At 48.0% G+C, this 16,981-nt stretch overlaps 1 protein-coding gene across 3 annotated transcripts in view; it reads right to left on the bottom strand.

The window, feature by feature from the left end:
* The window catches only part of col25a1 (collagen type XXV alpha 1 chain), a 143,766-nt gene extending 129,070 nt beyond the window's left edge, over window positions 1–14,696 (bottom strand). For all 3 annotated transcript variants that reach the window (XM_029251623.1, XM_029251622.1, XM_029251621.1), the window contains exons 1-2: window positions 14,019–14,696; window positions 13,855–13,924 (exon numbers count right to left, since the gene is read on the bottom strand). In XM_029251623.1, coding sequence (XP_029107456.1) covers window positions 13,855–13,924; window positions 14,019–14,276 — 328 coding nt within the window. In that variant the 5' untranslated portion in view covers window positions 14,277–14,696. The remainder of the gene's footprint in view (window positions 1–13,854; window positions 13,925–14,018) is intronic.
* Window positions 14,697–16,981: the final 2,285 nt, after the last annotated feature.

A 16,981-nucleotide genomic window follows, 5' to 3' on the forward strand; every position in this document is an offset into this window, starting at 1 on the left:
CCCGTCTTCGCCCAGCTGCTCTTCGCTGCCCTTTAGGCGTCAGCAAGGGTCACCGCAGCCGAGGACACGGACACGTCGTTCCGAGCGTCCGCGTTAGTCGTCAAATCAGGATTATTCCAGCTGGAAATGCATTTCTTCTACGCAAACCAGCTTCAAATGTACTTTTTAGAGACTCCCTGGACAGCGTGTTTGAGCTCTAACCCCGATGTTATGTTGACGTTATGCTCTAAATGCAAAGCCGGATGTTACACCTCGAACCACAGAGCGGGAGACGTTCTTATACCGTACACCCCCCATCAGGAAGCGGAGCGGTGCGAGCGAACAGCTGACCACTTGGCTCCAGCATCTTTATGTGCATCGAGACTTTGCTTTTGCCGCTCGCCTTTTGGGCCCCCGGCGAAGCGCAGGAATCGCCGGCAGTCGAAAACGCAGGCGGCAGCACAACGAAGCGAGCCGAGCGCGGGCCGATGGGGGCCGGCTGGCGCGCGTGTGGGAAATCCTCGGGCGCAGGAGCAATTAAAGGCGCTCAGATCGGCAAGGGCCGGAACGTGACCCAATTTCCAGATGAGGAAGGCGGCAGCCGTGCTGCACCCAGATTAATCCTCCTCGAGGACTCCTTCACTTAGCCAGCGTCTTGCTCCATTTTCTGACGACTTCCCTTCGTTCCCAGGCCTCGCGATGGCCTCCCCGCTACGAATACACGCATGCAGAACCGTAGCTCAGCAAGCGGACCTCTGATTACGGCCCACATATCTTAATCCGCACAAATGAGACTTTGTGCAACATGTTGCGAATAATTATAATTGCATGGGACGTTCCATGCGTGTGGGGAACGAAGGGATGTGGCGAGAACGGTCCAACGTGCGGCGGGGAAGAGGGGAAGGCAGAGAAGGGTTTTACACTAGCGCATGCCCCAGCGGTGATGTTTTCATTCAAAGAAAATTAAATGAGACATTTTGTGGCGTTCACTTGCTGTGGGAACAACGGGATGTGTCATCGATGAGAAACTTATGAGAACGAGGAGACTCGTTCCATCCGCCTCCTGGTCCAAGGCTGCTGCCATGGAAACGACCAGGGGAGGAGAGTCGTACCTGGCACCGGGTGAGGAGCTCGCGACCGGCCTCCCGGCACTCGAATCCCACATACGCAGCGTCCCAGCCGTTTAGCTACGTTCGACTTGTGCAAATACAGTCAGTTCTGTAATAACGTGTGTTTGCATTACTCTATCTGGATACAATGGAAAGAAAAAGCAAAGTGGCGCTGCTGTCTCACAGTGCCTGGGTGGTGTGAGAGGAATGGGTTTGATCCTTGCTCAGTGGGTGCTCTGGTTTCCTCCCACACTCCAAAGACATGCTGTTCAGATTCCCCCATAGCGTGTGAGTGACAGACAGAGTGTGTTCCATTGGTGTATTGATGAGTGACCCAGTGTAAGTAGCGTGTCTAGCAGTGTAAGTCACCTTAGTGATAAGGTGTGTGGGCTCATAACACTACATAGAGTTCGTTGGAAGTTCCTTTGGAGAAAAGCATCTGCTAAATAAAGTAACACCAAAAGAAGAGGAGCACAATTTATATGATGCAGAGTAAAAAAAAAAAAAAAAAAAAAATATGAGTGCGCTTTGGGAACAGTGCAGCACTGTTCCAAAAATTCAAGCTCTTACTATGCATTTGTTGATTGTTGTATCTAAATTTTACTGACTGTACTGCAGGTGAACATGGCTGGTCGAAGCGTTGCATGTAAACAGTGTAAAGAGTGAGTTTTGCATTTATTTCCTATTTTGTGTGTTCAGAGCCATTTTTCTCTTATTAAAACATATTACATAAATCAGTGCAACAATGTTTCGCAGGAACGGGAGTGTGGCGTTATAGCAAAAGTGACGACCACATTTCCTTCTTCGGCCTAATTGAGATTGCGATCACGTTCATTGGGTTTCTTTTCATCTTCCGTTTCTAATATGGAAAGAGGATATGCACTTTAATCGCTGACTATGAGGAGACTCCCCTCTAACCCAGTGTACCTTAGGGTCCAATTGCCACGAAGCACCTTCACATATTCTCCGACTCTTGACTTATGCTGTATTATCCTCGATTACCACGGTTCAGAGAGGTAACACGAGGTAGACCAACCTCTGACCAGAGAGAACTCCCATCATCCATACATCCATTTTCCATACAAGACATTTTGCATTGACCGGTATCAAGTTCCCGGTGAACATGTTCACTCTTGCCGGATGGTTCTACCTCTAGTGGAGGACGCTGTATCTTAAGCACAGCGATTTAGCAGGATGAAGACAGGTGGAGAACACATCACCAACCGGTGCCACAACAACCTTCGTGTTGAGCCTATCCGATGGGTTCGGATGAAAGTGTAGAAGGCAGCAAACACACCTCTGTGTGACGGGGCATGGAGAAGCGGAGTGCATCGAGCGGCACCGGCACGATCAAAAATTCCCTGCGAGTCAGCAGCACTCAGGAGGTTGGCGTGAAGCAGATTTTTATTACGAAAAACAAACCTGTGCTTCGCCTCTGGCCTTTCGTTCCTTCGTTTCTTACTACGGTGGCATGTTAAAAGGCTCCCCTCGGACAAGGGTTCCGTTTTTCCTTGTTTGTTCTGCTGGAGAAAGTTTGCCGGAGCGGATTCTGTGAAGCAGCGCAAAGTTGAGATCACATTCTGATACGAATATTAATTTCTATTAACTATTATTTATCGGTGTCACTCAAAGCCACTTACACTGATTTACCCATTACTACAAGAGTCATTTTTACTGGATGGATTCAAGGTCAGCACTATATCAACGGTACTACTACAGCAGCGGGGTGCAAACCTGGATCCTTCAACTACAAGTAGATGCTCTACCTGCTGCGCTGCCCCCCTAAAGGTGAAATAAGTAAATCTGCTCCTGTTTTTGCCCCCAGGTGGGTCCCACACTAACGTCATACCAGTGACATACGATGCAGAAAAACTCTTTTAAAATCCTATTTTCCCCATTTATAGACTGGAAGGCTGGTTACACAGACGGCATAGAATGCGTGTTCATGACTCATTCTGCCACAGAAAAGCTGAATCCACTTCCTCACCATAATCTCCGTTAATGGAAAGAGCCGGAGGTTATCCGTTTCCCATTAATGCCGCTCTCAGTCATCCTTGATGTTACGTGTGACCGTCTACTACCGCCGAGCCGGCCCGCTGCATCCTGTACCCTAGATAGAGTGCGAGCCCCTCGTCTCCATTTCAAAGAACTGAGTTTGCATGGGTTTCCTGCAGGTGCTCTGGTTTCCTCCCACAGTGGAGAAAGACATTTCACATGTTTTAGGTGGACTGGTGACTCAACTGCTCTTACTGTGTTTATATGCGAGTAAATGGGTGTGTGTGGGGTGCTCTGTGAACCCTACCTCGTACTCAGTGCTTCTGGGACAGGCAGTGAACCGCCACGATGTGAACTGGACAAGAAGTTATTGATAATGTATAATAATATAGGTACCATTCATTGCAATTATCTCTAATAACTTATAATTATGATTCTTTATCAGCTGATTCCTGAATTGCACAAGTGATTGCTAATCACATGGGAAAAGCACTAAGACCTGGAATCTCCTTCTCTCCTACATGGAAACTCAAGTTCCGGGCACCATCTTCCCAAACACAATCGCTTTCGAGTTTCTCGAGCCTCTGGTTTAATCCACAGAGAAACACCTCACTGGAAAGCAGTGTGTTCTTTTTCAAATACACACACACACACACCAGGTGGGCGCACCTCGCGTCTCCTCATTTACCCCCAGTGTTGTGTGAAGAGCGGGAGCCGAGCACTCGAGACGCGTCCCGTTTCCTGCCGCTTTCTGGAGCACGCAGCCCACTTCAAACAGCCTCCCCTCCATTAACCGGTCAGTTGCAGCCAGTGAACTAGAAACGATGGAGAGGGAAGTGGGAGGGTGAGGGGATACTGAAGGTTATGTTTATTAGTCTTTCAGACATGGTGCATGAGTCAGATTTTACATCACACTGAACACAGATTCCAGCCGTAGAGGGGCTTTTCCCCCCGATTACCCTCCCCACCCGGGGGGGGGGTGCGGGTCTAGGCCAGGCTGGAGGTCATTTCCCAACATTGTGGACCAGCAGGTGATGGATGGTGAGCGATGGAGTTGGTGTGAGGACTCCGGTTGATAAACATAAGCTGGACTTCAAGTCATTTGTTCCCTTCAGTCTTCACTTTTTACCCACTTACACCTGGGACCCTCAATCCTGGACGGGTGATTGAAGCAGAGTTTCAATGAAGATTAAAGTGTCTCCATAGGAAAGAAGCGAAAGAAAGAGTGGAGCTTTCTTTACGGGATGAGAATTGGCGTCCTTCAAGACACCGCTCCAGATCCTTAGAAAGCACCGGAAAGACGGCCCGTCTGGAGCGGACACGGCACGGTCAAAACACGGTATTCCGAGAACGACAGCAAAACTCTTCTCCACAGGTGAACAGAAGGTGCTGAACGGGCACCCAATTGGTGTTTGGACCCAAGAAAGCGAGAGCCCTCTCATTCACCACACCAGAGAAATTATGAAAGCTGTAAAACACCAGCGCCTCCTAAAATAAGGAAATTCTGACATGCAATTACATATTCAGCCTTTATGCACCTAAGACCACTACAAGTGTTTAAAGTAAATATAATGAAACATACACACCATCTGAAACCACTTGTCCCATATGGGGCTGAGGGAGCCAGAGCCTAACCTGGTAAGACAGGCACAAGGATGGAGGGGGAGAGGAAGGGGACACACCCAGGATGGGACACCAGTCCATCACAGGGCACCCCAAGCGAGACTTGAACCCCAAACCCACCAGAGAGCAGGACCCAGTCAAACCCGCTGCACCACCGTGCCCCCCTATAATGAAACAGAGAGGGAAAAAGACAAAATTCCACTAAGGTGTAACTGTCTGGTTCTTGAAGTACTCGTTATAGAAAGTCTGTCCCTAAATTACTTCTTTTTAACATACAAAAGTACTTTACCTATACACTATAATTATAATGTCAGCAGTGGAGTCTGTTTTATTATTGCGCATTATTATATCATTATTGTCACCGAGTATTTATATTGCATTTCAACCTTACTAAGAGAAGAAACTAAATCTTTTAACCTCTAAGTGTCGCATTAATACGAAAAATTCTAAAGCTGCGTCTCAAAATGTGGAGTTCGGACGCAAAGCAGAGAAGAATCGCATTCCTATCGTCTTACTGTTCTATTCCATGCACACAAACCAAAACATAAATAGCAATCATTTGCTTCATCAACACACAATGGAGCTACTGGATCCTATTTTGGAAAGAAACTACATTCGGCCTTTGTTCCGTCAGGCTATTATACCATAAAGTCTGAAAGAACCATAAAAATGCATTTCAATATGGCCCCTTTTGAAATAAAAAAAACCACAATTTGCGGACCCGTCTCTTCATGCGAAATAGCCATGTGCAGCGCAAATCCGTCCTGTGGCATTCAGATGTTCCGCAGTATTTTTATAGGTGCTCCTTGAAATCCCTTAAACCTCGATTTAAAAGCAGCGAGAGCGTTTGAGTGCTGCGCTTATGGTTTCCGAGCAGATCGGCGGAGCGGTCTCACCACACTAATGGACGTCCGGCTCTCTGCTGTCGGAAAGGGCCGGTGGGGGGCCGGCGGGGGCCGCGGGGGCCACGCCGAAACCAACGCTAAAACGTCTGCGTCGGCTTTGCGCGTCCCTGATTTACAGCTGTATTCTCTTTGGGCCGCGCTGCACCCAGAACTTAAAGAAGTCTCCTCCTCGCCCCACTTCGCTCACACGCATCACACCGCCGGCGACTCCGTCACTCCCTCGTGGTAGTTTTCATGTTTTCATTTTGCTCAGCTTCTCGACATTTTTTCCATTTGTAGTCACCGTGCCCATTTCGGCGACGCTTGCGCTCCCCACGCACCTCAAGGGCGCGCAAATGTGTTCCGGCACCAGCAGGGGGCACTCTCACAAACACTGGTCGTTAGGACCGTTCATTTGTCGCTTATGTGAAGCTTTAATCCAAAGCGACGTTCAGTGTTTTGCCCATCTATATACGGTGGTCCAATACCAAACACACACAGGGCCACAGGCCTGGTCATAACTCATTTTACATTTACATTTATTCATTTGGCTGATGCTTTTCTCCAATGCAACTTACAGCGTTAAGGTATTTATAATTATTTACCCATTTATACAGCTGGGTCATTTTACCGGAGCCATTTAGGGTAAGTACCCTGCTCAAGGGTATTACAGCTGGTGGGAATCGAACCTGCAACCTTTGGGTCCAGAGGCAGCAGCTCTAATCACTACGCTACCGGCTGTAAAATTTTGTTGGTAAAACTGCATTTACTCTATGCGATAATGAATAAAACATTAACATTAAAGTCATTTCTCAATTTCTTCATGGGTTAGGTTCTACAGTAAAATTTTAATAAATACACAGAACTTGTAAGACTTTGATTTTAACACTGTATTTGAGCTACATTAAAATTAATATGAATTTAAAATTATGGATATAAAGTAAAAATACATAATTTTCAAAAACTGCTTTTCACTGCTGATTGTTGACCAGGTCCTCCCATGAACATGTGCAACATTCCTAACCCTGTTACTTATCATCAACACTCTTGAAACACAAATATGAGCAGTAAATACTGTGGAAATGAGTTGAATAAGCTGGTCCTGCACTCCTTTACTGCTTGGGTTAGTTTTACTGCCATCTACTGGCTTGGAGGGTAAACACTGCTCATGTTTGCATCCCTGCAGGAATTTTTTTAAATATATGGGACAAGCAGCTTTAGCCAATGTGTGTATGCGTATACATAAAGACCAATTAACAAATTAAATTTGAATTAATTGATTATGATATGCGAAATAAACACACTGGGGAAAAAGTGTCTGACAACTTTTAACGTGACTGTTCATAACAAGGGGAATGACTTTATTATAGAGGCATCTGGGAGCCGGTTCTCAGAGAAAGCTGTAAAGTTTTCATGAAGGAAGCAGGCTGCCCCCCCTCACCTAACCAGAGCAAATCTCAAATAGCAGTAAAACAAACATCATAAATCCATCCCGATCGACCTGTTTGAATGCGGCTCTCTGACCAGTAACGCGATACTGCGGTACGCGGAGCCGTCCAATACTGCAGACAGGCTATGGTGTCCGTTGACATTAAGGTTGTGATTTAATCCCCTTTGTTTCTGATTCGGAGCGAACGACTCAAAATGCTGTTCCGTAAAAGCCCTGCAATCTCCAACGGTCCACCCCGGCTCATTTGCATGCTGAGGAAATCACCGGGAAAAAGCACCAATTTAACCCGGCAGATTGAAAACGTGGCATTAGAAACACTGCGGACTGAAATCGGAGACATCTGGCGCTTATAGAAGCCGTTTATCATGTTATGAACGAGCATAAATACAGAGTACGACACTCAGTCGTATCTCGGTACAAATGAGGGATTAACCCTAAACTGCGCAAATGAAAACGGCAGAGAAAGAGCCTTGGAAACGTGCGTTAATGTGTCACTGATTTTTTTTTTTCCCCCCCAGACAGTCCTGAGTGTCACACGCTGTCACCGCCACCGCAGAGAAGTGGCCTTTCCAACTGGGAGCTTTCAGGGTCCAACTGGAGTGACAACGTGGGGGGAGGGGGGGAAACAAAAAGGACGCTGTCTTCAGACACGAAACGTCCGTAGCGTCGAGCGGACACCCCGGGGGGTCCGCAGACCACCTCCCGGAGAAGCCCTCAGAAGTGTCCGAGTGCACGGGGGTGGGGGGCGGCTCAATGGTAGGGCGGCACGTTGCTTAATGGGAAACAAGTGCTCTTCAGTAGGGGCCAAGAGGGTGGCAGGAAGGAAGGAGGAAGGACGGCACTAAGGGACTTGACCACGGTGACTCAACAGCAGGCCACAGGGACAAAGTGTAACAGGACAGTGCAGAACACAAACAGGTAGCAGGCAATGGTTACAGCCCCCACCTAACTGATTCAGCCAATATTACTCTGCTGTTCGAATGGGTTAAACAATCTAAGTATTTTAACATTGTAACTTGTTTTGGAAAAAAATGTCAGATTTATTATTATTATTAACGGGGGGCGCGGTGGCGTGGCAGGTTTGGCCAGGACCTGCTCTCCGGTGGGTCTGGGGTTCGAGTCCCGCTTCGGGTGCCTTGCGGCAGACTGGTGTCCTGTCCTGGGTGTGTCCCCTCCCCCTCCAGCCTTACGCCCTGTGTTGCTGGGTAGGCTTCGGTTCCCCGCGACCCTGTTTGAGACAAGCAGTTTTTGTGTGTGTGTGTGTGTGTGTGTGTGTGTGTGTGTGTGTGTGTGTGTGTGTGTGTGTTCCCACTTCCTGAAGAGGTAGCATGTTCCTGGGGGTGTGAATTGGTCCCAAGTGGTTCAACACAACTCAGCCCGTATTTACTACAGCTACAGTTTGAAGTGTAGAAGGTGAGAGGGCAACATGTAGACACAGCACGGCGTTAGAAAACGCAGCCCGTGCCGTGGGGTCAGAGAGGCACTCTGGGTGGAACGCAGCCCTTTACTGCGCCATTGTGGCCAGGGGTTAGTTGGCACAAGGACCCGGTTCGAGGCGGGCAGGGAAGTCCACGTTTCTCTAATTCCAGCAGATGATGCCCCCCCGCCACCACCACTACACTGTGGTTTGGGGGGAACCCAGAATGGGTTCGAGAGCTAATAACTGGGGCTATACCCCACCCCACCCCACCCCACCCCAACACACACACACACACACACACACACACACACACACACCACCCCCCCCCCCTCCTGCCACTCATTGCCGTTCCAGGAGAGACGCCAGGAACTCTGGGCAAAACAGGGTAACGGCTCTCGGAGCTCCCTCCTTCCCCGCGTGAGTGTTTATGTTTGTGTGTGTGCGCGATCACTTTAATGTACCCACTTCATTCAGGCCTCTAATAACGACATCACTCACAAAACAAAACGTGTCCCTCTCTCTCTCTCCTTTGGACCTGCAGGGCTGAGCACACAAAGGATCATTTTCGAGGTTTGCCAGGCTTCCTTTTTCTCTCACACACACACACAAACACACGCGCGCGAGCTCTGTCGGAACGCCTTGCACTCCTCTCGGACACAAGCTCAGCACCCGCGGCTGAACCAAACAGAACGCTGACCACGACAAGCTGTCCATCTACAATCTATACAAAAAAAAAAAAAAAAAAAAAAAAATTGTCATCTTTTGTAAAATTAACATTCCAGCCTTAGTTCAAACTTATTCTCCATAAACCCCAAACATTTTTATGGTCCTGTGATGAATTTTGAGTTTAATATATGTGACACTACCATTTAATATATTAGAAATGTGAAAGTACATTACATTCCCTGCTGTGCTCCATTATACCCAAGTGTTTCTATTGATTTATTTTAATGAGGAGCTGTGTAGTATCTTTAATATGACTGAAAGAAAGAGTAGCATTTCATACTTTGTGTCTCCAGCAAATTTTCTCTTCTCATCTTTGGTCATTTAACAGAGAAGAACAAGGGCAGAACACTGCTTAATACTTAGCTAATTCGTTTTAATTTATTTTTATTAATTATTATTGGTACTTTATCAAGTACGCATTTTTTTTTCCCTATTTTCTCCAAAGTCACTTGAGAAGGACACGTTTACGTTCGTTCGTTTACCTGACACCTACCTTTAACCTCAACTATAGCGCGTGACTCATTTCAGAATAAATACCAACATTTGACACTTTTCCCCAAGGCAGTTTAACAGTATTTGATTTGTACATTAATCTACTGATCTGCTCATTAATACAACAGCAGGAACAGGGACTCGAACCCTGCCATCTGACTGCAAGGCAACAGCTCTAACCATAACCACTGCGCCACCTGCTGGGTAACGATCCCAAATAAGAAGCACAGATGTTACGGTTGGATCACCGGCTACAACAAGCGATCGCTGTCCAATAAATCTATTGATAAATTTAGCCAAATTGAAGCCACCTGTGTGTTATTAATTACTGCATAAAGTGATTGCCTTAACTGGTGCAGTATATATTTGTCTGGCCTATGTAAAAAAAAAAAAAATATTAAATAAATAAATTTTAAAAATTAAATTAAAAATCTCATCTTTGGCGACGAACTCTTGGGAGCGAGACCCGCCCGTATGAGCGCAAACATTTTGCCGCATCATACAGGACACACAGAACATGTGGTTCCAGCGGCGTCAACCGTGACCCGCAGCTGAACTTCACAAGAGCTCAACATACGAACCGGAGCTTCATTAAGGAGCTGTAAATCTGCCGCCGTCCCCAAAGTCTTGGCACGTCCCCGTCTCCCCATAACGACAGAGGTGTGTAACACGCTGTGCCTTTCAATTACTGGGCCCTTGGAAGCAATGAGAGCACGGATATGATGGATATATAGAAATATTGTTCCCTATGAGCGCATGTTGTAAAACCAGCGATGGGTTTTAAGATCGGGGTGCATGAGGTAATCTGGAGCGTTGGGTGTCAGGAAAGGTCAATGGATAGCGTTGCGTCTCTGAGATCGAGTCCCCCAGCCTCGCAGGTGTCAATATGCCCTTGCCCTTCCCTGAGAGTGACCGCACGTGGTCCGTCCACTGCGGTTCGACCCATTGGCCCCCCCGGCCCCCAACACGGTGCCCAAATGCTACAGACTGCCCCTCGCCCTGTGGGTAGAGGGTGACGTCACAAGCAGCAAGTCAGGCCTCTCCTTCCCGACGGACAGCGGAGCGGTGACCTGACTGGTTGGCCTCAACCTGCTAACCTTCTTCTCGTTTCTAGTGACCATTGGATTGCCTGCCAGGCCAACAGAAAACCAAGAGCCATCGATCAGTTCTTTATGGAGGGAAATCGCTAAAGATGGTTAAAGACACATTTACCTGGCTGGAGACCGATCCTGAACAGGCGAATTCAGCGACAAATCTAGTAAAGGTAAAACCGTGTTGTTTTTTTTTTTTTTTTTTTTTAACTTATGTAATTTTCCATCTACTATTTGTGCCCTGGGGGGTGCGGTGGCGCAGTGGGTTGAACCAGGTCCTGCTCTCCGGTTGGTCTGGGGTTTGAGTCCACTTGGGGTGCCTTGCAATGGACTGGCGTCCCATCCAGCCCTATGCCGCCAGGTTAGGCTCTGGCTCCCCGCAACCCTGTATGGGACAAGCGGTTCAGACAGTGTGTGTGCGTGTGTGTGTGTGTGCCCTGAAATATTGGCATTGTCAGCTGCTGCAGAATGCCACCAAGAGGTGGTTCCGCCTTTAATGACTTAGCACACGCAATGAAGGAGCCAAATGAAGACCGTCGGGTCCATGTGGAACTCACAGGTGACCAAGCAGCTCCGGGTTCGAACGCACGCAGACCCCTCGGGGAGCTATCTGGGAGCTGTCAGTGGTCGCGATGGAAGATCACCAGAGTGCAACATCCTTCTAAATGCTTCGGTTTCAAGGCAGCCCCCCCCCCCACCCACACACACACACACACACACACACACACACACACACTTCACCACTGCCGGTTTGGATTCTGCGGGGAGATCAACACACCCCCAAGACAAAAAACAGACTAAATCGTGGGATACACTGTGGTCTGATCCTGCAGCTCTCTGCTCACGTGTGTCCCTGCGTGCCTTTGGCGTCAGAGCAGGAAGTAACAGCTTCGGTGCCCAGAAACGTAAACAGCCGACTGAACTTTATTACGACGGCTGAAACACGTTTACTGCCAGCGCTGTGGTCATTTCCTCATTTCCGAGCCAAAGCTCTGGATCAATAACCTCCTTTTTTCCATAAAATACATTTTAAAAACACCAGCCAGCAGGTGGCGTTGTAGTTAGAGTTGTTGCCCCGCAACCAGAAATTCCAGATTACAGTCGCTCCTTCTTAATCAGGCTACCTACTCTGAACTGACATAGCAAAAATTACCCTACTGTAGAAATGGGTAAATCAGCGTAATACAGTGTAACGCAGTGTGCAACCCTCACACCGTAAGTCGCCGTGGAGAGAAGTGTCAGTTAAATGAATAAATAATTTACCAGTCACATTTACCACGGTACTCTGCAAGTTCCGCACTGTCCCTGGAGCTGAAAAAGAGACCCGTGGGCGAACACAAACAGGCCAACTTGTTGAGCACCCGGGCATAAAAAACACCCGCTGAGCTCATTACCGGAGCGGAATGTGCCCAAATTGCGCTCGAACCACAATAATTGTGACGCACGACTGAAGCTAAACGGCGCCGTTCGACTTGAATCTGGGCCCCGTGGCACACAGGAGGACACTATCCTGTCCACCGCCACTCTTTCAGACTGGGCTGTTTCCACCTACTGGTTGAAGTGGCTCATTTCACTGGTTCTGGTGCACTCCGAAGAGGGAGGTACTTTGGGTCAGTGTGGAAACACCAAACGAAACACCCGGTCTGTTGGGCACCACCTGGATTGTAATAAATTCCATTAGAATAATATGCTGCTTATGCACAGTGACAGATGGTGGACATCTCTGTCTGACCAGGTGAGCTGCAAAGAGGAGACCAAAACACGGGTGACGCGGTGGCACAGCGAGTAGCGCTGGGTGGTGCGCGAGGACGTGGGTTTGTCAGTCTGTGTGGAGTTTGCGTGTTCTCCCCGTGTCTGCGTGGGTTTCCTCCGGGTGCTCTGGTTTCCTCCCACAGTCCAAAGACACACTGTTTAGGTTCCTCCATAGCGTGTGAATGACACAGAGAGAGTGTGTTTCACTGACATATGGATGAGTGACCCAGTGTAAGTAGTGTATCTAGCAGTGTAAATTACCTTGGTGAATAAGGTATGTGGGATAGTAATACTACATAGTATCCATTGTAAGTCGCTTAGGGAAAAAAACATCTGCTAAGGGAATAAATGTAAAACACTTTTACCTTTGCCATTTCCTCACTCATCAACAGACCTCATTTCTGAAAATATATTCCAAATATTTTCATACACACATAAGCTATTCAGAAATACATAAATATGTCACTTATTTTGTATAAATTGCATCTTTGGGACTAACAGCAGTAGAGCCTGACGGTGGGCGGGTTGCACCGCTGCTCTTCTATGTAGAGCTCTTATAGGTGCCGGTACCGTGCTGAAATAGCAGCGATCCAGCTGTCGGCATCCTTCATCCCTCATCAATCACCCCTCAACAATGAATCCGTCAGTCTGCATGCATTGCATTTTGTCTCTCATCCATAATCTCTCAGTTATCGGCCCTCGTTAATTATCCCTCATGCATTTCCCATCATACCCAGTCCACATCCGCCATCCCACATCTCTCATAGTCGCTCGTCACTTGTCCCTCACCCTTCATCTCGCCTTCATCCTCCCCTCACCTCTTACTCGCAGTCAGGCCATAGGGTAGGAGGGCACCCAACAATCGCGCTGCACTAATCTGTCCAGTGACCCCAGAGGGAGAAGCGAGCCCAAAGAGCTACTCAGTGACAGGGCTTCACCCCCACCCAGAAACGGGTTCGTTAATTTCTGCATTTAGAGGGAAAGTAGAAAAACTGCATACAAACATTTCGCGGAAACACGGAAAATAAAGTTGGCGCAAAATCAATTGACCATGAGAATTTCACACCGATTTGTGTTTTTAAAAAAAAAAAACAAAAAAAAAAAGTCTCATAAATCAGGGCGGCACTGCACACATGAGACCCCCCCCCTCGCCCCCTTGGTTCGTGCTCATCACGCTCGCGAGGCGCCGCACCTGGGCTTCGCTGCGCTGGGGACCACGCCCCTTTCAGCCAGACCGACAGAGCGACGGACAGGTGAGGCACGTGCTGCCGCCGTGGGCGGGACTATTCACTCATTGCCCACTAAACATTGAGCGTCATTCAGCACGACTCACCTGGCGGACAGGTGCACTCCGGAGTCGCTTGTCGCGCAGTGCGGATCTTCACCAAACGGTCATAGGAGTGCTGCGAATGTAAACGAAATAGTTAGGTACGGGGGGGAGGGTTCGAGTCCCACATTCATTAAATGAAGCTGCGGTCCGTCCGGCGGAAAGCGCACCTGGGGCAGAAGCTCCTCCAGCCTCTCCCGGATGAGCGCGTCCAGGTGCTGCTCGGACGGTGCGGGGCTCTGCTGCTGGCTCGGACCCCCCATGTGGGCGCGCTCCAGCTCCTCCACGCGGGCTCGGATCTCGGACGTGTGCGCGCTCAGCAGCACGCAGAGCGCCACGGACGCCACGGAGAGCGCCGCGGACAGGACGCTGACCGAGGTGCTGCAGCGGTCCCGTCCCGCGTGGGGGCTCTTCCGGCTCTCCTCCATGCCTCCGGCACACGAGCTTCGACCGCCAGTCGTCGGCAATGCGCTCGCGGTGTGTCACGCGCGCCCCGCATATGCGGCTCGCGCGCAAGGCAAGGGAAGGGGGGTGCGGGCGGCTCGTTCCCGGGTGCCGAACCCTCCGAACTCTGGGGAGCAGCGCAAAGAAACCTGCCGAGGGTCTCTGTCGCCCCACCTGATGCAGGAGCGCCTCGAACTTGTTGCGCTGCCGCGAAAGACGCAAAGACACGCGCGCGCGGAGGCTCAGCGCTGTACGCAGGAACGCGCACGGCCGTGGGCTCAGCTGCTCCGACAGACAGGTCTGATTGAGACGCGCAGCCACCCTCTCAACTCTCTCCACGGTGAGCTGAGCTCCACGCCCTCGGACCCTCGCACACCCCTTCTCTAATTAGCATAATTTATCGACACGCGCAGCCCGTGCACCTAATTTGCATATGCGGAATGAATATGCAGAAGGGGTGGCTGAAAGGGGCAATGAAGACACGAAGTACTGTATGGTCGGGTGTAGGTGGAGAGGCTGCGTCCTGCGGTGCTGGAGCTTCTGAACTTGTTTTCTCTGCCCGGCACTGCAACTCAATTTGAAATCATCCATTTACATTGCTTTATCTACTTACCTTTTCTCCAAAGCCACTTATATAGTGGTAGTTATTTACCCATTTACACAACTGGGTAATTTTACTTGAGTAATTCAAGGTAAGTACCTTGCTCAAGGGTACTACAGCTGGATGTGGAATTGAACCTGGACCCAAAGACAGCAAGTCTAACTGCGATGCTGTCAGCTGTCCCCATCTGGTATTACATGACACTTTTCTCCAAAGCAACTTACAGTGTAAAACTTACAATTATCTATTTATACAGTTGGGTAATTTTACTGGACCAATTAGGGTAAATACCTTGCTGAAGGGTGCTGCAGCTGGAGGTGGGATTTGAAGTTGCAACCTGTGGGTCCAAAGGCAGCTGCTTTATCTGCTACCCTACCAACATCCCTCATTAAAATACAGTGTTATGCTTTCAAATGTGTTTAGAAGAGAACATTTTTATCTTAAATTTAGTTTTGCATAGCTGACAATTTTGTCCACAGTAACACACATTTATACAGCAAGGTAACTTATTACATTAATTCTGCATTCTGCCTTAATAATGGGTACTGTAGCAAGATGGGGGATTTGAACCAACAACCATCTGAGGGGCACACAATACTCTCTCCCACCTATCAGGTAATAGGAAATAGAAATAACATGTTGTCAAACTCAAGTGTGAGACCAGAGCCCACCCCTAGCTACAAACATGCCCACTCCCACCTGTAGCCATATGTATTTGGACATGTGACCCCACATACATCCTCAATCGGCACACCTTGGCAGAGGAGGGAGGTAGTATTCCCGTATGAACCGCAGCAAAAAGGGTCATGGACTACAAGATCCAGTGAAACCAACTGCTATCAAGTCCCTGCCACCCAACAGGTGTGTTGGTCAGAACACATCCCACCAGGAGGTCTGGAAGTGACACTCCAAGTGTGTGAAGGTCAGATGACACATTAATCCAACTGCTGGAGGAAAGTTTTATTACCTTTGATGGGGCAAGTTGAAAAAGTGTTTAATAATTGATTTTGCTCATACCTGTATCCCAGCATGACCCCAGTACTCCCAGTGTGCTTCTGGAAAACTCTTTCCCAAAACCCCCAGCAACCCAAACACTAGTTACAGTAACTGAATATTCATACGCAGTACCTGAGTTACCAGTCTGATGATATGTTCTGCACTAAAATGTGCCATTTAGTTCTCCTCCAAAGTATTATTTTCCCCGAGTAAAAAAAATGTGGCAATAGTGTCACAAAACCTTGGTTTAAAGCAGCTTGGTTCCATGCACAGGGCTTTGACCACAGCTGGGGACGTCACATCATAAGAGAGTATATGTACATCAAGAACAATATTAACTGCAACTGTTCAACTTACAGGAAATAGATGAGTCGAAGGGTTAGTCATCCTGACATGAATTGCAAAGGAAACCCTTCCTTATATCAAAATAAGATAATTAAGATGTCAAGAATGAATTATTTGAATTGATATAACCATTTGTTCTGGATTGATTATTATTAATTATCAGAGTACTTTATCTAAAACAACTTATAATGGTGGAAAGAAACAAACTAACTGTACTTAAGACTCACGCTTTGGCATCTAAGTTTCTCTTCCTGCTCATGTAATGCACACGTATTTTCTATGAGATGTACGTCACTTTAGAGAAAAGCATCTGCTAAATGAATAAATGTAAATATAATGTTAGATATGAACTTTACTGATATGGCCTTTACTGTGACATAACCCCTTGACATAAGACACAGTATTCTTACTGTATCAGTTCAGGGTAAATGGCTTGATCAAAGGTACTACAGCAGTACTATGATTCAAACCCAGAAAACCTTAAGATCGCAAAGTGGCAGCCCTAACCACCTGCTCTCACAATCAATGCATTGATTACTTTTTATCAATACATTAATTACGTCGCGGGCGCCGGAAACGTCGAAACTGATGTAATAAGCTAAATGAAACACGCTCCTTTCATAGTGTGAAATAGCAGTGAGTGAAGTCCTCACTGGAAGGTCTGCTGCTTGTTCCACCTGCTGAGATGTCAATGGAACTTGATTTCTGACAACGCTGTTGGTTCAAATCCCAGGACAAGTCCTCTCC

Source organism: Scleropages formosus, chromosome 5 (genome assembly GCF_900964775.1).
Source record: "Scleropages formosus chromosome 5, fSclFor1.1, whole genome shotgun sequence".
In the NCBI taxonomy this organism is placed as follows: Eukaryota; Metazoa; Chordata; class Actinopteri; order Osteoglossiformes; family Osteoglossidae; genus Scleropages; species Scleropages formosus.